We start from the raw sequence: 22,749 nt of genomic DNA on the forward strand, positions 1-22,749 counted from the left end.
AGTGCCAGCCATAGCCACAGCAAATAATCATGAAGGAAACCACAACCTTCCTGGCATTGAGATATACATATAATCATTTCCATAACAATTTGCATGATATCAACAGAAACCAAGGAAGCATTTCTGAAGCAGTGAACAAAGAGGACATTCAGAAAGATCAATTACCTCAAAGTAACCATTTCAGAAAACAGTTTGGAAATGGCATTATTTTATTGCACAAACATTCATAACATCAGATTTAAATTGTCCTTTTGATAGTTAGGATTCCTCTGAAACCATTCTGCTTACACTGACAGCTTCAAGTTCATCACACATCCAACTGTTTTAAGCAACCATTTTTATAGTAAATTGATTAGATTTTTAAAAAGTAGTACTGTAATTTCAATATGTTTTCCACTCTGAACTAACCTGCTGAGTTTACTATGAAGTCAGCCAAATGTTCATGTACAAAGAGGAGTTTTGATCCTTTGGAATTTCTTATGTTGATTACTATTTCCAACATACTTTTTGTATCAGTATGTCTTAAAAAAAATCTTGAAAATGATTTCATCTCTCACTGTGGAGTTTCTTTCTTTCCTTCCTTCCTTCTCCTACCCTTGAGCCAAGCCCCACTTCTTGTTTTCTAGAGGTTAATTGGAGATAAGAGTCTCAGATCCTTTTGTGCCTGGGCTGTCCTTGATCTTTGATCCTCAGAGATCAGCCTCCTGAGTAGCTAGGATTACAGGTGTCAGCCACCATGCTCGGCTTTCATGCTGGAATTCTTAAAGGACCTTAGCAACTATATCTGAAATTGCCTGTTTATCTCAGACTACTTGGGAGACTCCAGCCTGTTCCACTACTCTTCCCTCAGTTTCCGTCTATATCTCCTTTCCTCTCTAGGTTTACGGTCTGCTCTCTTCTGTGCTTTAGATGATTGTTCCTAGTTTGACTCACTGTCTGAGACTATTGTCCAATGTACTTGACTTCAGCCTGCAGATATCGACAGAACAATGTTCCCACATAAAACATGGTGTCCATAAATTGTACCTATTTTCATTCTGCCTGAGTTTAAACTCACTTCAGATTCAAGTATTCTGAGTTGCCCTGGGCAAACTTTCTCCATATTTTCTCTCTCTGCTAACTCACCAACACTATCATTTTTGCATGATTCCCCGTATCTTTCAGTCTTTCAGCTTTCCTCCCTTTCCCTCCCTCAGATGGTACTTTTGAGTCCAGTTTCCACAAAAAAACATAAGCAGTCAGAAAAGAACATAACCATGTTCTTTCTACATTCCTTTGGCTCTTTATCTGCTTGTCCCCATGTGTCCAAACTGACATTCCTTCCTATGATCTCCATGGACTTTTGGGGATGTCCACCTTTCTAATCTCCCGGCTACCCAGAGTGCACACTACACTCCCATTTCTCTGACATGACCTTCTTATGTCTCCTCTTTTGAAACTTCCCATGCACCTTGCAAAGATTTTCTCAGCAGATGAAAATACAGGGCATCTCATCTCATTTGTCACTTTCTCTTAACAATGTAGGTTGTACATTCATGCTCATACTTTTCATCTGTACTTCTTAAATTGTCCCTTAAGTACTTTGTAGGCTGTGATTGCAGTCACAACGCAGACTCTTAAAAGGTTAGAGCTCGCTCTTTTTTCATCTTTTGTGGGGTTTTTTTTGGGGGGAGAGGATTCAGCCATGGGCCTTGAACTCAGGGCCTGGGCACTATCCCTTATCTACCACTTAGAGCCACAGATCCATTTCCCATTTTCTGATGGTTAATTGGAGATAGTCTCTGAGGGACTTTTCCTGGACTGGCTTTGAACCTTGATCTTCAGATCTCAGCCTCTTGAGTAACTAGGATTACAGGTGTGAGCCACTGGCACCTGACCTGTTATTCATCTTCATTATTGTAGTATGTAGTATGAGTACATAATGGAATGGTAACTGTGAATGATGGAACTGATTATCTACCCTTGTCTTCAAAACCACATCTTGATACATCAAGAGATGCCAAAGCTCTCTTACATATGTGGAAGCAGATGTTGGCTGCTTTTCACCAAGTAGGTATAGCATCTTTTCTAGAAAAAATAAAAATGATCAGTACAAAAGCCATATAATGAATGATTGTTGTCCTTAATGTACTATGTTGTCTCTCATCTCCTTTGCTATCCCTTGGTTATCTCATATTGGTATAGTATCTCACTTTGTTATCTGATATATTGAATTTATTTGTATTTGGATATTTGAAATTTGATAGGGAAGGGGGGAAAACCAAGACGGGTGGGGGGTGTGGGGGGGAGGGAAATGGGTACCAAGACATGTGAAAGGGTATCAATGTATGTGAATTAATGCACCTTCTATCTGGCAAATATCATGTAACCCTTTTACTAATTACAATAAAAAAAATTTAAAAAAAAAGATCAGTACTTTTTACCTATCCCTTTATAGTGTTTGTGACAGAATATATAAATTCATCATTCAGACAATAAAGACAAGAGAAAAATTAGTTGACAGACTATTTCAGATGATGGCCTCGATTGAAAGTATGGTGATAAGAAGGGATCAGGCTTTACCTAGGGTCAGAGGATAGAAGAGGCAATATGACCTGGTATCAGATGTTGTATGTAAGCTAAAACATGGAGTAAAGGATGGCCCAAACTGGAGTTGATATTTCTGGTCAGCCAAGGTAATGACTAGAAAGTAGAACGTTAGATTCTGCCATGTGGGAATCATTGGTGACATTTATATGTGTGTGTGTAGGGGGGATGCCAAATCCCTAATAAATGTTTTTAATTACTCTATCAGCCTCTATTATTCACACTCTCTGATGTTGTCATTAAAATAAGTAAATCGATACAGACATTGCTGACCCCCAAATAAAGCCCTATATTCATGTCCCATAGAAAATGAGAATGAGACTTTGTCTCATCCAAACTGAGAATTCACTGAAACATGGTACATCCAAACAATGATAATTTCTGTGCCAGATTCACACAGAGCATTTCACCATTTCCCTTAGTGCTTCTTTCATGCTATACCATTTAAATGCTGTCATGGAAGACACATCTATAAGAGGGTGTCATTCGTAAATACTGGTAGAGGTAGACAAAAGTGTGCTTTCCTTCTAGCAGCCCTTTGCATTCTCTTTTCATTTAATTCTACATATTACTTGGCATTTGTCTGGATCTCTAAGGAAGCACATCCATTCATAAAAAAGTATTCATGTAATATTGTTCTATCACGGACTTACAGCTGCTCAAATTTCTTCAGTTTTTTTAATGGCTTGTCATTTATTTTTTTAATTCACTTTTCAGTGCTTATCAGAAAAAAATGTAAATAAATAAAACTGGATTTTGTCTTTTCCCAGATATCATTGTGGAACTTGTTATCTCGTCATTCCATGGCGTTCTAATTATCATCATAGATTATTATGTGTTCTGTAAAATTTCACCTTTAAAATGAAGTGTTGTGTTGATCCTGATTCATCAGCCAAAAATGAGCCTACCCCATAGGTTTTTTTTGTTGTTGATTGTTTGTTTGTTTGTTTAGTATGGACTTCCCTTCATGTTAAGTAAGAATTACTTATCTTGTGCTTCTAACACTTGGGGGGGGGGTGGATTTGAGGACCAGAGCATCTTCATTTATAAATGTAGTTAGATCTCAGGACTTCTCAAGTTTATGCTGACAGGAGAATTGAGCCAGGAGCAGTTGTCGCATCCATCAAAGCTGCTTTTAGGAATGTAAGCAACACTTTTACTTAAGACAGCATTTTTGGCCAAAGGAGTCATCTCATTTGCCATTTTCTATGCAGGCAGAATCCTGCTGCTTTCCAGAATTTTCTGAAATCATGAAACTTCTGGCCTTTGAAGGTTAGTTTCAGAGTTCAGTCTTAAATTCACTGCTTTTAAGTGCTAAGCAAGCCTACAAGTGGCAGGGCCTGGTGAGAAGGACATATCAGGTTAGCTTGGCTTGCCAAGCATTCGTAGGAAAGCCCTTTCTGTAGCGAGACTGTGTATGAGCACACTTGGCTGCCTTCCCTAAGATTTCTCACTTAAATATATAATCTCCATTACCCACACAGTATTAAAACATCTGTTCCTGCATAGGAATGCAAGCATTTGGTTTTCTTTGCTGGCTTAAAATAATTTAAAAACAAAACTCTGATAACTTTGGGGATGAATTGAGATAAGAAGACGGGAAGCACAAAGAAGTGTGTTTAAATGAATTGTTCCAGGGCATTTTTGTCTCTGTGGTATTGCCTGTAAGTTGTTCCTGGCAGGCAGTTTTGTCACTGCTTAAGCTCTTAAAGTCAGATTTAGGTGCAGTATATCAGCCTGATATTATATAAAGGAAAATGGAGACACTTTTCTGAAATGGCAGCTCCTGTTCTGTGTTTATTTGCAGGGTTTTATTGGTTTGGGTTTTTTTCCCTATCTCTCTCTCTGTCTCTGTCTCTCTCTGTCTCTGTCCCTCTCTTTGTCTCTCTGTCTCTCTGTCTCTCTGTCTCTGTCTCTCTCTCTGTGTGTCTCTGTCTCTCTGTCTCTGTCTCTGTCTCTGTCTCTGTCTCTCTTTGGTGCTGGTAGCAGGGCTCGAATTGAGATCCCTCCTGTTCTTGTTCAATGACACTCTAGCACTTGAGCCTCACCTCGTGTTGGCATTTGCTGGTTAATTGGAGTTAGAATCTTGAAGTCCTTCTTTGTCATGGCTGGCTTCAAACTGCAATCCTCCAAATGTGGACCACCTGCTCAGCAAGGTATAAGCCACAAATTTGTCTTTTCTATTCTCTAATGGATTATCCTGTACTGGTCAACCAGACATCAAATTGGGATTATGGAGAACTCCAGCCTCAGCATTACAAGTAGTTGTAACTAGAAATTCTGGCCATAGGCCTGGCTTTGAGCATTTTCTCCACGCCCTCCCCATGGCTGGCTTTCTTTCTTTCTTTCTTTCTTTCTTTCTTTCTTTCTTTCTTTCTTTCTTTCTTTCTTTCTTTCTTTCTTTCTTTCTTTCTTTCTTTATGCAATTCCTGGGCTTAAGCTAAGGACATGAGCACTGTCCTTGACTTTCTCAAGGCCAGAGCTGTACCACTTGAGCCTCTGCACTACTTCCAGCTTTTTTCTATGTATGTGGTACCAAGGAATCGACCTGGGACTTCTTTCATGCTAGGCAAGTACTCTACCACTAGGCCAAACTTCCCAGACCCTTGCTTTATTTTTTAATTGCAACAGTAACGTGTCTAATCTGTATTCCTAACTCTGTATTAGGTATGAATGAACTGAAAGCCTTATCAGTTTGAAATATGCTGTATGCAGCTGACTGAGAGAGCTGTAACATAAATCTCTCCTGGCCTTTAACGTTTTGCACCAGTTGCTAGGCTACTCAAGGTAAACATCTGTGTGCATGTTTGTCCAGAAAAGCTTGGTTGTAAATGCTATAATTTTTAAATTACACTTGCTGCAAATTTCCTAATGAAATGACAAGCAACAGGTTTCCAAAACTCAGTAACTCCCTTTTTTTTTTGAAAGGACAAGCAGTTCAGATCATACTATTCCAAATAGGATGTCAGCATTTCCTTTTCTAGGAAGAAAAATGATAATAGATGCATAAAAACTTAAAATGTAATAAATGAAATACTGACTTGGAAAAGTCACAACGGAGAAGTTAGCATGGATACTGACTTTTATAGACCTAATATTGATTCAGTTCACATGACTATTACTTGACCACAGGGGCTTCCAGTTACTTCTCTTTTTTGTTTGTTTGTTTGTTTGTTGCCAGTCTTAGGACTTGAAGTCTGCATCTGGGCACTGTCCTTGGGATTTCTCAAGGCTAGCATGCTACCACTTGAGCCACAGCAAAACTTCTGCTTTTATGTGGTACTGAGGAATTGGACCCAGCTCTTCGTGGATGCTAGGCAAGCACTCTACCACTAGGCCAAACTCCCAGCCCACTTTTATTTAATTGTATTTTATTATCAGGGTGATATATAGAAGGGTTACACTTACATATGTCAGGTAGTGGGTACATTACTTCTTGAACATTGATACCCTTTCCCATTGTATTTGATTTGCAGTTACTCTTTCAAACCAAATTTTTTTCTTTCTTTTTTTTGCCGGTCCTGGGCTTGAACTCAGGGCCTGAGTACTGTCTTTGGGCTTTCTCAAGGCTAGAGCTCTACCACTTGAGCCTCAGCACCATTTCCGGCTTTTTCTATGTATATGTGATACCGAGGAATTGAACCCGGCTCTTCATGCATGCTAGGCAGGCACTTTACCACTAGGCCAAACTCCCAGCCCTCAAACCAAATTATTTTCATACCAAATTTTTATGTTCTATGTCCTCGTTGGGATTTATGTGATGCTTGTTTGATTACTTATGTGCTTCATCCTAGGTAATTCTCAGCTTGGTTTTGTTTGGGCAAAAGGAAAATCTGGTAAGACACAGGATACTTGCCTTAAACAGAAGAAGGTTCAGAGGAGTAAGATTTTAGAATCTTTTGCTCCCTGTGCTTGCCCCACTGGTGTTTAAACAAATGTTTGCTAGATGATCTCATGGACAAGTCATAGTATCTTTCATTCATACTAACTTTTGTCCTAGTTTGATCCTAGTTATAAAGAAACTCATGAGAAGGTATTACTTCTCTAGAACTGCCCTAACAAGCATACATAAATGAAGGAGCTAGTCAGGAATGTGTTTCTCTCAGGGCTAGTATGCAGGTTCACATTCTGCTAAAGCGTCATTCCTTGGTGAATGAAGCCTCATTCATCTGGACATGGTACCCTGATCTGGTAGGGAAATGCTCTGCCACTGGTCTACATCTCCAGTCCAAATGTCTTCTTCTTATAAAAGCTTTACCCATGTTGGACTTGGGCCCATGCTATGGTCTTTTTATATTTTTAATTGTAAGACCTTATCTCCAAATATAGACACATTCTGAGATTACTGGGAGGGTAGGGTTGGAATTTAAGCATAGGACTTATGTGTGGACACAGTTCAGCCCCAAACACAGCTTGCGCTGTGTGCATGTTTTATTTTAAATATCAAGTCCAATGGATCAATTTCTTTCTGATTTTTAGGACCTCATAGCTTCTATTCATAAAGCAGAAATACCCTTCAAATATATGACTTTTTGAAAAGAAGTGTAAATGTGCATGTACTTTCAGGATAAACAAAAAGCAACATATATCCATGTGAAAGGATATCTAAACTGTAGGCCATTGTTTTCCAAAACTCATTGATAATCTAAAGCAACAAGAAAGATGGAGAAAGAGGTGGTGTGAATCCAGTACATTTAAAGCTCTTAAGATCATCCCATTGAAGGTGTACTGAACTCTACTTATCTTACACAATTGAAATAGTTTTTCACATTAGAGAATGCAAAGAAATTCTGCTTCCCACTGCTATATGGGGCATCCACTAAATTGTTTTAGGTAACCCATAATGTGTATGAATATACTTTGATAAGAACAAAATAGATAAGTAATAGGAAAAGCTAATTTAAGAAACCTTCTGAATATTCTAAGTTATTGAATAACCCAAACATAAGTTCCTTTAATTCTCGAAGATTTTGTTAGAATTTTGCAAACACTGACCATGGGAGGAGTGGCCCTATATCTTTACTGAACAGTGACAAAATGCCAAGAAAATAAAAGCTTAACAATCTTCCCTTTGGCTGGGAGATTGGCCTAGTGGTAAAGTGCTTGCCTAGCATACATGAAAACCCAGGTTCAGTTCCTTGGTACCACATACACAGTAAAAATCCAGAAGTGGTGCTGTGGCTCAAGTTGTAGAGCTCTAGCCTTAACAAAGTCCAGGAACAGTACTCAGGCCCTGAGTTCAATCCCCAGGACTGGGAAAAAAAAAACAAACTTCCCTTAACGTTTTATTCAATTGTTTCTCCCCCTATTGATGTCCCTATAAATAACTTAAGAGAATTGTACTTGGAGAATGAAGGGCTTGACTTAGCAGTTTCTTGAACCTGTTGCATACAATAATAATTGGAGTGACACCCATGCATAGAGATACAACTTCTGGCCTCCCCTGGGGCAGGTTAATTCATAGAAAGTATAGTAATGTTGCTTCCTGCTTTTCATGACTGATTGTTTGCTTTTACTGGATGAGAGGTGGAGAGATTGGTGAGAAGCATCTTTTTAACTCTGTATTGTTTTAATCTAAATATTATAAAGTTGAAATTTTTTAAACTTTTATACCCATAAATCTATACATGCAGTAGCTTGTCCCCCTGCATTTTTCACACTATGAGGACTGATTTGCTGATAGGACATTGTGCATGTTTCACACATACCTTATTTATCCAATAGAGGTTGGTTTTGTATTGCCTTCTCTTATGTGAGTGATGTGCATCTTATCTCAGAAATACTAGTTTACTTGTAGTATTGTATTGTTTCAAAGGGAAGAGCAACTCACGAGTCTCAAATTTGATGTCAAAATTAGCTTAACTCATTATGTTTTAAACCATTGTAGTTTAACTGAAAATAGTGTAAGTAACAATTTTATATCACATTTAAAATGTATATCTTTACTCTGATTTTTTAAATTAATTTAATTTTATTGTTGGGGTGATGTATAGAGGGCTTACGGTTATATTCATGCACTCTGATACTTTAATAAATCATATATTTTTGTAAGACTGTTCTAGCAACAATTTACTTTCTGTATGGAGATTATAAAACTTGATTTGTTTTATATCATCATGGTCATGAAGAATACTCAGTTATTATCAAGTTATACTCAGTTATTATCTTAATTCTTATGTTATAAAAATAGATATATTTTAGCTTTTATGATCAAACTTAGCAATTAATGTACATTTCTTTTCACACTCTATATCTAACAAATATAGGGCATTTGATTAAAAATACAAACTTTTATTTGATTATAATTGTAATATATAGTGAGCAATCATCTTTGCTTCTTATGTGTGTATGCTGATACTGGGTCTTAATATCATGCTTCCCTGGAACTTCATTGCTAATAGCTGGTGGTCTACACCTTGAACCATGCCTCCAGTTCATACTGGTTAATTGCAGAAGAATCATTCAGATTTGGCTGCCCAGCCTAGTTTGAAACCTCAGTCCTCACATCTCAGTTTCCTGGATAGCCACTAGCCCCAGCTACAACCATCTATGTATGTTTGTAAATCTAGATGCTCTATGCATCTATATATCATGAACAATCACAAAAAATCATTGTATTAGATTTAGTTTTGACTCTGCATAGTTTCACAATCTAACTAGCTGAGGAAAAAAAAAACACGAAAAAAATTGATTGAAAAAACCTCTTAATTCTACTATGTTAGCCAGAAGTAGAGTTTAGGACTCAAGTTGTAGAGCACTAGCTTTGGGTAAAAATGATCATGGATAGTACTTAGACCCTGAATTCAAGCCCTAGGACTGGCCCACCAAAGATTTTCAGAAAAATGTAGTGTCTATAAAGTATCTGTGGTCTCAAGAATGCTACACACATTTCTGCTAATGGTTCTGAAATCAACCTGAACTGTAACTGTACCAAGTACTGGATCCTAGCAAATGCTGAGAGTATCCAGAGGTCGAGACTTTTGTGTGTGTGTTTTATAGCACATTCTCTGCTTCTGAAACCAGGTGTCCACTAGGCAGAACACATGTGACGGCAAGCTGCAGTACATAATGATGGTCCTTACTGTAATGGAAATCATACTGGATAAATGGAATCTGTCAAAAGGCCATCATAATTGATAAAGATTTACAATGTGGATCAGCAAGCAGGAGGATTTTGCATGTGGATGATGAGGGCATCATTTAGTATGGATAGTGGCACAGATTTGGAGATGAAGCTGACATGTGCAGTAGTTAATGAAGAGAACAGATTGATAGGAACAGAATGTGCATGGGTGTGCTGATGAGGGATTAGATGGGAAGGCCAGCAGAGGTGAAGTCGCTGGGGCCAGGATGCTGGGTGAGGAATTTGGATTTTATCCTCCTGATGAGAAAGCTCATAGCCATTTGTCCAAATGCATCACAGGATCAGTGATGTCTTATTTTGGCAAATTAACCCAGCGTTATCCAACATGGAATAAAAGGAGTAAAGAGAGAAAGTAGAAAGGCCAAGTTCCAAGTTGGTACATATATTACATGTGTTTAAGTCTGTGGCCCAGGATCCAAGTAATGAGAATGAGAAGGAAAAGCTGATAAGATAGAGTTTTGTGATCATTTTTATTTAATCTAATTTCCAAACGCACTCAATGGTTATTATGAAAATGTTGAAAGTACAGACATATATGATAAAAATAATAAAATTCACCATTTTTATTATTAAACTATACATTGGACTTTACTTTTTGTGTCAATATATACCTATTAAAATCACAGGGGTTTTGTTTTCTTTGTTTTCTGTTTTGTTTTATTTTTGTTTTTGTCAGTCCCGGGGCTTGAATTTGGCCTGAGTACTGTCCCTGAGCTTCTTTACTCAGGGTGAACACTCTACTACTTGAGCCACAGTGCCACTTCCAGCTATTTTGAATAGCTACTGGAATTAAAAAGTTTCAGTTTCCTGCTAAGGCTGGCTTTGAACCATGATCATCAGATCTGAACTTTCTGAATAGCTAGGATTATAGGCATAAACCACCAGCACCCAGCTGAAATTGCAGTGTGTTAAGGGTGTGGAGTGTGTGTGTGTGTGTGTGTGTGTGTGTGTGTGTGTGTGTTATGCTGGTTTGGTGCTTGAACTCAGGACCAGGGTGCTGAGGGTCCTTTAGCATTTTTGCTCAAGCCTGTTGCTCAATCATTTGAACTGAAGCTCCACTCATGCCTTTTTTGCTGATTATTCAGAGAATAGAATATCATAACTACTTGGAATGTCTTTGAACCATGATCCTTAGATTTCAGTCTTCCGTGTAGCTAGGATTACAGGCATGAGCTACCACTGCCTGGCAAGGATTTTTGTATAATTAAATTCATGTATTTATTTATTTGTTTGTTTGTTGCCATATTCGGCCTTGAACACAGGCCTCCAAATTTTACTAAGTTTATTAAGCTCAAGTCTGGCACTCTCTCATTTAAGCCACACCTCTGCCTCTAACTTTTGGCAAGTTAACTGAGGTAAGAGTTATTTAGAGTTTTATGCATGTGCTAACCTTGAACTGTCTTTCTGACTAGCTCAGATTACAAAAGCAAGCTACCAGTGCCTAGAAGGAGCTTTCTAAATTAACTATCCATGGTTCCATCTTTATAGCTCATCATTAATCATTTATATTTAATAGTTTATTATTAAACTATTCCATTATCATGAATTCACATTTCCCCAATTTTTGTTTTATATAATAATAATTTCTATAAATATCAGTCAACATACATGCTTTGTTCTGTGCTCCTTGTCCTATATTTATTCAAATATATGGCATTAGTTTTAATGAAAACATTATTTTTTTGGTTTTTTTTGTCTTCTTCCTTTAGTAGTACTGAAGTTTGAATGCAGGGCATCATCCTTACCTCTCTGGTGACATACCATAGAGCCACATCTTGAGCTCTACTTTTCATTGGTTGCTTTTAGTAGTAGTCTCACTTTCAGTACAAGCGCTCATCTGAGCCAAGATCTACCTATTATAGGTTTCACACTGATGGTGGGATCCCAGGTGAACACCACCATTTTCTGATTCTCTTCCCTGGAAACACAGTCTTGAGTACTTTTCTGTCATGGATGGCCTGGAACCATAATTCTCTAAATCTCAGCTTCTCATGTAGCTTAGCATGACAGGCACACACCACTGTTCTGAACTATGTGAGCTGAGAAGGGGGTCTTGATAACTTTTTCTGACAGAGATGGCCTTGAACTTCAATCATCTTATTCTCAATCTCCCAAATTGGAATTATAGGGATGAGTCACAGGCAACATTGTTTATTTTACTTTTATTTCTGCCTTGCATCTCCCTATCTTTAATTCACTTAGATATGAACACTATAAATTACTTCCTTCTTTCAAACAATGCTATGATGACTAGCATTACATATACTTCTATGTGTACAAATAAAAGCATATATACCTCAAAGTTAATTACAGGGATACAAGGCATGTAAGTTTCTGTGTCTAGTGCATTCAGTTACGGCAACTGACAGCTGTGCCTCAAACTCATGTAGGCACAGCTCAGGACTAATGAGTTTCTCATTCCTCCAGATTTTAGTTCAAGTATTTTAGATTATTTTTTGTGCATTGATCATTTTTCAGAGTTTGCCTTTTTATTTGTTTATTTAGTTTGTGTTTTCTGGACTCTAATCTTACGACAATCACAGCAACATACTTTACCAGTACCTATCAAGTCTTTTAGTCCTGTTTATTAAAACTTTTATTTTGGGCTGGGAGCATTGCCTGGTATTAGAGTGCTTGCCTAGCATACACTAAGCCCTGGGTTTGATTCCTCAGTAAGGCATACACAAAAATAACCGAAAGTGATACTTTGGCTCAAGTGGTAGAGTGCTACCCTTCAGAAAGCCCAAGGACAGTGCCCAGGCCCTGAGTTCAAGCCCCAGGATGGACATTAAAAAAAAGAAAGAAACTTATATTTTCAAAATAAGCTTTTGATAAATTTATATGGTTAATTTTGTGGTTTAGATATATTCTGTTGTAATGAAGAAATTCATCAATAATGTCAAGCATTTTTACTTGCATTTTGTTCCAGTTGTTATGAATTATTTTATATTCTTTTATGTATTCATTCATTCAGTGTGTATGTGTGTGTGTGTGTGTGTGCTTGTGTGTATGTGTTATTTTTGTACTGGGGTTTGAGCTTAGAAAGGGCCTCCTTCTACCATTTGAGTCACACATACCCACTGCCCTTTTTAGTTAATTATTTGTTAAATACTGTCATACATTTGTGTCTGGACTCGCTGCCTCTTACATAGCTGGGATTACAAATGTTTACTTAGTAGTAAATTTTGAACTCATCCAACATTATCTTTCATAGCGACTAGGACATTTTCCACATTGAGGAAAATGGGAAAAGCAGAAAACAAAAGAAATTTTTGAAAAACCATATTGTTTCTTCCACTGTGAGTCTAATTAAACCATGTAAATGTCTTTAACTTTTATATACATGAAGATATGCATATCCACTATTAGTTATTATATTAGAAATTAATATTCTCATTTTTCACAATGTCTTCATGAATTCTTCACAAAATATCTTTTTTTAGTTAGATTGAACATAATTTCACTTCCCATGTATTTTCATCTTTAGTCGCTGCAAGCTGGTCCATAAACAGAGAAGAAACACAGCATCATTGTTAAATTAATTTTTAATTCATATCATAAAGGTGATGTACCGAAGGGTTACCACAGCATAATCTGGTAATGAGTACTTTTCTTTTTGGACAATGTCATCCCTTCTTTTGCCCTTTCCCAGTTTTTCCTTTCACACCTACACACTATAATTATATAGTTTATTTTCAACACAGTGTCTGTTGAATACCACTGCTGCATACATTGTCATTTTTAAAACAGTTAACTGAGGACTGTTTTATTTTCAGCAAGTCACAGAAGCTGTGAGTCCTACAGTGTTACCCCCTTCAGCTTTACCACTGGACCTGCTTAATAATGCGGTTACTGCTTTTAGTACATTGGAAGATCTTATTCGCTATCTTGAACCAGACAGATGGCAGCTGGACTTAGAAGATCTGTATAGGCCAACGTGGCAACTTCTTGGCAAGGCTTTTGTTTTCGGGAGAAAATCCAGAGGTAAGCTCTTCCTTCAGATTAGAACCTCATTTAATTTTCTTAGCAGCCAATTGCAAATTCTCTTTTTAAAAATGGATAATCATAGTATATTGCATTTATTTGCTAATATGCCTAAAAATTGACTTCAGGGAAACTGATCTGATGTTAGGTAGATAAATCAAATTGATTTACTATTGATGCATAGAATTATTTTTTTTCCTTTTTGATTGTAATTAATAGGGTTACATTATATTCTCCAAACAGAAGGTACATTTGTTAACATTCATTGCTGCCCCTTCTCATGTTTTTGTCCCCATTTCCCTCCCCTACCCCTTCCCCTCATCTTGTTTTCCCCCTTCCCTTTCCTATTTCTAATAAACAAATAAACATAAATGCAATATATCAGATAACAAGGTAAGATGAGAAATAACATAGTACATTAAGAACAACACTCACACCTTATATGGCTCTTGTTTCTATATCTTGGAGATCCTTTCTTTTATCCTCATCCTATATGGCCTTATGTATCTAGGTTTCCAATTGCAAATTCTTTTATGGGAAAGTTTCAACATTCTTCAGGGGAGTATTCCAGAAATCCATTTTCCTATCATTTAAATAGAATATCACAGTGAGGATATAGACCAAAGATGAATCAATGGTAACTCAATTTTGGAAAATTAAAAGAGGTACTACTGCTGAAAATTCCTGCCTTTTCTTATCTTCCTGCATATCATTTTTATGACATTATCCATATACTTTCATAAATCCACTCCAACTAACTTTAGACCTGTGTGCATGTGTGCGTGTGTGCGCGCGCGCACATGTGTGTGTGTGTGTGTGTGTGTGTGTGTGTGTGTGTGTCTTGTCTGTGTTTGTGTGTATGCATGTGTATGCCAGTCTTGGGGCTTCTATTCAGGGCTTAGATACTTTCTTTGAGATTCTTTTCTTCAAGGTTAGTGCTCTACCACTTGAGCTACAGCTCTAGTCCGAGTCTCATGGACTTTCCTGGACTGGCTTAGAACCATGATCCTCATATCTCAGTCTTCTGAGCAGCTAGTATTTCAGGCCACCAGTGCCTGGCCTTACTTTGAAGTTTTTAAACTTAACGACTGCAGAGAAATGGTGGGAGATGCTAAACTGGTTCTGCAGCTAGAAAATGGGGGGTACTATTTCTGTAAAACACATGATTTCCCTGTCTTCCCCTAGCCCCAGCTGTATCAGTTTATATTTCCTAAGCCTAGAAACATCTAAACCAAATCTCAACATAAAATAGAAGTTTCTAAGGTGGGATTCATAACAAGGAAATAAAGACCTAAACCAGGAGAATTGTCTGTGTAAATTTGCATCTGAAATGATCACTTTTGATAAAATGGATTAATCTTTTTATAAAAGTGAAATAATAATTAGAGCTAATTCAACATCATTAAAGGATTAAAAATAATGTCAGCTCAATTTTATGAGAGGTTTACTAGTAACATGACTGTTGGGACATGTTCATGTTAGACATAAAAATGTAATAGAAACAACTGGGTATTATAATGTACTGTTTGGGCCTATCAGCAACACTGAAATTTACCCAAGGATCACTTTAGAAAATAGAATGACAGTCTGGAGAATTTATGGAAGGACCATGCATTGTTAATTTAAGCCATTCCCAGGGCAGATTGCACCAGACTTGTTCTAAGGCTGTCAGAAAGAAATCTGATCCTTGCCCTTCCCAGAACTGATTTGCAGCCCTCTTGGATCCTGAGATTTCGTCCCAGCAGGTCATGTTCAGGCTTGCCCAGCTATGATATTTTGCTAGTGGTTTCCTTTTGGCAAATATCTGAAGTCAGTGTTCAAGTGCATGGGCAGCCGAATCCTCTCCAGATGCTAAACACTGTTACATATTTATAAGATTTCTTCTTGATGAATACTTGATGGATAACTTACCAACAACACTTCCCTTCCCTTCCCTCCCACTTGGGAACAGGAAGATGCAGGTCTGCCAGAGTTAGCTGACACACTGTGAATGAGACCCTTGTTAGCAAATATGAAGTAGATTATCATGTGGATCTGTAAGAAGCAGGGGAGTGAAATGAATTCTAAGCTCAAGTCTAATTTTTTGACATCTGATTTCTGGATCACAGCCTAAAAATCCTCCCTTCCAGCCGTCCCTTTATGCCTACCGCTAAAAGTTTTGGCCAGAGGCAAGCATGTATTTAAAAGCTTCCAACACAGAACCAACCGTATCTTTCAAGTTTTCATTGAACACCTTCAAAATTGAAACTTTTTGCAGTTTGCCAGAACTCTTAACTTTTAAATCATACAGTAAGTGTGAGAAAAGCAGTGTATATTTTTGGAACTTTACATAAACCAAAATGCAGGTGTGGGATAACAGCAACATAGATGAAACCGACTGCCCGCTTGAGAATCTTGCTACAAAGGAACATGAAGAAAAACTTTAAAAGCTTCTAATTAGACATCAAAATAGATTTTCCCCAGAATAAACATATCATAGTGTTACCACATTCATCTTGGAAAGACCACCCTGAGATTGCATTATGGTAACACAATATCCTTGGATTGCATTTTTTAAAAGAAGGAACTAACAAAGCAAAGTGAAGCTATATTTTTTCTTTGACAGTATTATCCTTCCTTTAAAACTTATGGTGGTAATGGAATTTGCTTTGAAATAATGATTTTGCTTTATAATATGTTTAAAATCTTTGGAAAGACAAACTAATGTGTATATTATCTCATGAAGTAGTTACAAAAGGCAGATAGAATCTAAAACTAGGTATTTTTGATTACTTGATAGAAGCAAACTGTTTTGATATTACTATAGTTAAGCTATTAAAAACATTCTTTAAGGGCAGCTTTTTCTATCCCTTTCTTTCTTTCTCTTCTACTTCCTTTAGTTTCTTTTTGCCTAAAGGTTCTTCGGAATTTCTGATACAATATTATTGTTGAATGATATGTTTTAATAAGGTTTGTTTTTCCTTAGACATTAGGAGCAGGAAGCATGAATTTTAAGACTGTACAAATTTACACGCAATTCTTTCCATCCCAGCATGGGGTAATGTCCGATATTTCAGCATCTTTTCTTTTTGTTTTCTTTCCCTGGTCATCATTCCTGTGTTGTTACTGCAGAATAGAAGAAAATAAGATGCTTTATAAGTCTAGCTTAACTAGGACTAAAAAAAGCCCTTTGCCTTGTGTGTCAAACGTGATGAATGAGTGGAAGTTTAGTTGAAAGTGTGTTTAAGTTTTCACATTGTAGCAGGTATCATAACTCAGTTCACTTGGGAAATCTATCTAGCCTTTTATTGTGGTTAAGTAAACATTTTAAAAAGAACATATGCCTTCTGATTTTCTAGTTTCACCAAATACCATGTTTCAAACTATTTAGAGTGGGCCAGTATATTTTGAAAGCTTCAGGCTTCATTCACCTTCTGAAGGGGGATGTATTTTTAATCTTAAACGGCCACTAAAAATTTTGCATTTGTATATGCTTTTAAGTTTTTTGAACTCACCTAGATATTACATTCTAGAGAAAAGATCTTCATGAGGCCAAGGATAGCTTTAATAATAAAACAGAAATTTTCATATCTATCATTAGTTCAACAAAATGGAATCAGGTAAAATATGTGATGTCATTTAACATAAGCATCTCATTCACTTTACGAAGAGATCATTTTTTTATTTGAGAAAAAGACAATTTGCTTTTAAGTATTTTAGAGTTGTGTATTCACTAGGTACTCGTGACTCATGTCTATAATCCTAGCTACTGAGGATCATGGCTTAGACTCAGCGTAGGCAAGAAAGTCTGTGAGACCCCAGAAAATCAGAAGTGAAGTTAAGCAATGGCTCAAAGTAATAGCTAACTTGGAGCAAAAAAGCAAAGGGACTGTTCCCAGGCCCTGAGTTCAAGCCCCAGAAGTGGCAAAATAATTTTTAAAAGATTTTGCATTCAAAGCATTGCTTACAAAATCATTACTCAAATAAAACTGTAATTTAGTCTATCAATTTGGAAAATTTAATTTTCAGCTGAATAAATTCTTGAAATAGACACATACTATTATATCAAATGAGGCCTCTATCCCTGTGTAATCTACTTTCTTAACCAACCACTCAGTTGACATATTTATACAGAATTATTACATATGCAACATTCTTTTTTGCCAGTCTGGGGACTGAACTCAGTGCCTGAATACTGTCTTTGGGCTTTCTTAAGGCTAGAGCTCTACTGAGCCACAGCAGCCAGCTTTTTTCTATGTATGTGGTAATGAGGAATTGAACCTGGGTCTTCGTGCATGCTAGGCAAGCACTCTACCATTAGGCTAAACTCCTGGCCCCAGGTATACACATTTTTGTAATATAGTTTCTAGGAACATTAAAACTGTCATTCTTCAATGATTTGGAAGATTTGAACATATGCACACCATATGCACACCTCTAAAAAATTTAAAACAACAATCATTCGATTCTTAATTTTATATTTTTGTTTAAAAACCAACAATAGAAGTTCATTTTTTTAGTTTGAATTTGTCTCTTTATTCTTTTCCAGTGAAATAATTTTTTCTAGTATTAGGGCAAACTATTTCCTATGTAAAAGATCAATATTTTATTGTGCATATGCATATTGATTAGGGAAGGAATAGGAAATGCAATCATGATTTATTTTTTGAAACTGTACTTACTTTTTAAAAATTATATTTTATTGTTGGGGTAACATATAGAGAGATTATAGTTACATTCATTAGGTAGTGGGTACATTAGTTCTTGACTATTGAATTTTGATACCTCTTCTCTAGAAGTACATTTTTACAGTTATATTTTTATAATGACAATTATTTAAAACCATCCTTAACCCAGAAAATACTTTTCTTTTCATACAAGCTTATATTGTGTCCAGTGTTATAAAGATATTTAACTGGCTGCATTATATTTTAGACAGTAAGTTTAAAAGCACTTTTAAAACAGAAGTATGTCTGAAAAGATGAGATCTTATGCACTTTAATTTTGTTGGAATTTAAGAAAGAAAGCCAACAAACGAAGCCAAAAAGCAGAGATTTCAATTATATTCAAAGTATGTATCTTAATAATTAACTACTGTCCACTCTGTGTTCAGTATAAATTTCTACTAAATATGAAATATTACTTTGCTTTGATTTTCCTAGAGCTTTATCATTTTGTATTTAATAGAAGTGGTTCTTTAAGGCTATCTTGTTTGGTCTCTACAAGCAGAAAATCTTAAAAAGAAAAAGGATACAACATAGTTAACCAAGTTGTTACAAATCAAGTCGGTTATAACAAAACTTGACACTTCTTTAGCAGGCAGAAGATCAAAATCAGAAGGAATCTAGTAAATTTCAAAGACCATATTCTAACACAGTTGTGCTTTCTGACAGCTTCTGCTCTTCTAAAATACAACATTTTCTAATTGGGCTCCTCTCAACTCTTCAGAAATGTACCTTTTTCATTCTCTTTTTATATTCAATGGACTTCATGGTTATGTCGTTTATAGAAAATTCTAATGACAAGATTAAGTAAGTTGCTCTTTTTTGTCTGAAGCTGTAATCTTTTTAAAAGTGCATTTGTCATTTAATCAAAGCGTTCAGTCTTACATTCTAGACTTCATTCCAAAGCTTTCCTTGTCTGCTTTTTTTTTTAACCAAGGTTCAAAGGTGTAGCCCTCAGTCTCTCTGTCAAGTTTCCTATTTATAACTCAACTGTTTAGTTGGCTCTGATCTTAATATTGCACAATGGTGTCTCTTTGTTCATCTTAAGTCATAATGAAGCTTTGTTTTCTAGGAAAAAGAAAGTCCAGTTTGTGAGAGTAGAGCCCTAAAATGTCATTCAACTATGAAGGGATATTGTTAGAGTTATTGCTGATGAAAATACTAGCTTTCTGTATGAAAGAACTTCATGAAATAAATGCAAGGTCAGACGATAAACACCTATGGTTTCTTTGCCTTTTTTTATGCCTCAGTGGTGGATCTGAACCTTTTGAAAGAGGAGGTAAGATTATACAGTTGCACACCTCGGAACTTCTCTGTGTCCATACGGGAAGAGCTAAAGAGAACCGACACCATTTTCTGGCCAGGTTGTCTCCTGGTGAAACGCTGTGGAGGAAACTGTGCCTGCTGTCTCCACAACTGCAATGAATGTCAGTGTGTCCCCAGCAAAATCACCAAGAAATATCATGAGGTGGGTACATTACTGTGTTCCTGGCTTCCTTTGTTATTTGTATTTTCAAATGGAACAGTGAATCTAAAATAGACTTGTGTTTGGGAAAGAAAAGTAGCATATTCTTTGGGGAAAGATAAACAAGGGTTACAACATAACCAAGGTGTTTTAAAATTTAAAATTTATTGTTGTGACTAATTGTCACAATTATGATATTATCTCAACTTTTCCTGGCTTTACTGTTCAATGACACAATATTTTTAGAAAACAGCTCAAAACTGGCCACTGATTGTTATCAATAGAAAAATTTACTCATGTTCTATCTCCACTTTCCCACCATCTGCTCCTGAATTTCCTCAGGAGAATGAGTCTCTGCCCCATGTTTAAGTAGATTGTTATAGAGTTGGTGTCTCCCATCCTCTGCTCGCCAGCCTTTCTTTTGCCCCATCAAATGGGAACTGAATTAAGAAAAAATTAGATGAATACCATTGGCTCACACCTATATTGTAGCTACTCAGAAGCCTGAGATCTGTTGGATCAAGTTCCAAAGCCAGCTTTGACAAAACATTCATGAGTATCCATCTCCCATGAATCAACAAAAAGCAGGGCTTGAAGCATACTTAGTTTGTACGGTAAAGTACAATTTGAACAAGCACTAGGTCCTGAGATCAAATGCTAGATAGGAAACAATTTATGATGCTAGCTCTCAGACAGCATTAAAATTAAAGTGCCTCCGATGCTAGGCAGGTATTGAACTTGCTTGGTTTAACCCAAGAATGTGAATTTATCTATAATTGTGATGTTTCCAACTTAAAATTATTCAACCTTGAGTTTGCTAAAGTAGGTGGATTGAGGATCTGAGTTAGGCTTCAGGTCTATTCTTGAGATCACCTGTCTCAGACCAATAAACCCAGACTTGAAACTATTTTTTTTGGTTAGTTGTGGGACTTGAACTCTGGGCCTGGCTGCTGTCTCTGAGCTCTTCAGTTCAAGGCTACCACGCTACCATCTGAGTCACAACATCACTTCTGGTTTTCTGGTGGTTAACTAGAGATAGGTGTCTCATGGACTTTCCTGCTCAGGTTGGCTGAGAACCATGACTCTCAGATCTCAGTCTCTTGAGTAGCTAGGATTACCCACACGATTGCCTGGTACCTGGATTTTTTTTTCAATAAAATAGTTTTACTCAGATGTACTATTTGTACACAATGGAATTCTATGCTGCTGTCAGAAAGAAGGACATTGCCCCATTTGTTAGGAAATGGAAAGCCTTAGAAAAAATCATATTAAGTGAAGTAAGTCAGACTCAAAGGAACATAGGCTCAATGGTTTCCCTCATTTGTCATAATCAGTAGAAACCTTGGGCTCTCCTAGCAGAGATTTGCAATAGAACAAAACCTAGATACATAATACCATATTATATGACGCTAAATGAAAGGACATCTAGGATATAGAAACAAAAGCCATATAATGAGTGATTGTTGTCCTTAATGTACTATGTTATCTCTCATCTCTTTTGCTATCCCTTGATTATCTCATATTGTTACAATATCTTACTTTGTTATCTGATATATTGGATATATTTGCTTTTGGTTATTTGAAATTGGATAGGGAAGGGGGGAAAACAAGATGAGGGGTGGGGGTGAGTGGAGGGAAATGGGGACCAAGACATGAGAAAGGGTATCTATGTACGTGAATTAATGTACCTTCCATCTGGCAAATATAATGTAACCCTTCTATTAATTAAAATAAAAATATATGAAAAAAATAGTTTTACTCTTCTGACCTTAGGTCCATTGATTATGGGAGAAAATGTGTACCATTTCATTGTCAGAATCGGGAAAGGAATGCCTTTCCCAATCACAGATGTGAAAATGGTCAGGGCACGTCCTATGCATGTGTCAAGTTTTTGTTGCTTGGTTTTGTGGTTGATGGGTACTCTTTTACACTCTCTAGCTGAGATTTCCTTGGGAGTATTCTGAATTTTCATTTGAACTTCTGCAATTTACCTTTATTTAAATTGATCAATTCACTGTGATACCGGAAGTCTGGGTTAGTTAACATGATTATCGCTGTGATAGAATGTCTAACATAAATGCTTCCAAGAATGAGAGATTTATTTTGCTCATGGTGTCAGAGTGACTGTGGCAGAGCATAGCAGCTCACAGCCTGGCCTCCAGGAAGCAAAGAGATGAAGATAGTAAGGGGCTAGAACAAGATACAGTGTCAAGGATCTGCCCCGGTGGTTTACTGTTTTCAGCTAGGCCCTGGCTCCTTTAAGTTTACATCTACTCCCCAGATAGCATTGCTAACTGGTGACCAAATTTTCAGCACATGAGCCTATGGAGACATTTTATATTCCATCAATAGCCTCCTACCTCTGGCTTCCAAATGCCCTTGGCCCTTTTTTTTTAATTTTATTTTATTTCTAGCCCATATATTTTTTATTGTAATTAATAGAAGGGTTACATTATATTTGCCATATAGAAGGTGCATTACTTCACATACATTGATACTCTTTTTCATGTCTTGGTCCCCATTTTCCTCCCCCGGCCCCCCCCAATCTTGTTTCCCTCCCTTCCCTATCCAATTTCAAATAACCAAATACAAATATATCCAACATATTAGATAACAAAGTGAGATACTGTAACAATATGAGATAACCAAGGGACAGCAAAAGAGATGAGAAATAACATAGTACATTAAGGACAACAATCACTCGTTATATGGCTTATGTGTCTATATCCTAGAGATCCTTTCATTTAGCGTCATACTATATGGCCTTTTGTATCAAATTTTTACTCTATTGCAAATCTCTGCTAGGAGAGCCCAAGGTTTCTACTGATTATGAAAAATGAGGGAAACCATTGAGCCTATGTTCCTTT

General features: G+C 36.7%; 1 protein-coding gene across 2 annotated transcripts in view; it reads left to right on the top strand.

Annotated features, from left to right (window-relative positions):
• Window positions 1-22,749, top strand: part of Pdgfc (platelet derived growth factor C) — a 201,121-nt gene that overhangs the window by 172,269 nt on the left and 6,103 nt on the right. For both annotated transcript variants that reach the window (XM_090343204.1, XM_090343205.1), the window contains 2 exons: window positions 13,507-13,714; window positions 19,668-19,885. In XM_090343204.1, coding sequence (XP_090199330.1) covers window positions 13,507-13,714; window positions 19,668-19,885 — 426 coding nt within the window. The remainder of the gene's footprint in view (window positions 1-13,506; window positions 13,715-19,667; window positions 19,886-22,749) is intronic.

This window comes from Megascapheus bottae, chromosome 13 (genome assembly GCF_031878675.1).
Source record: "Megascapheus bottae isolate mThoBot1 chromosome 13, mThoBot2.hap1, whole genome shotgun sequence".
Taxonomy (NCBI): domain Eukaryota; kingdom Metazoa; phylum Chordata; class Mammalia; order Rodentia; family Geomyidae; genus Megascapheus; species Megascapheus bottae.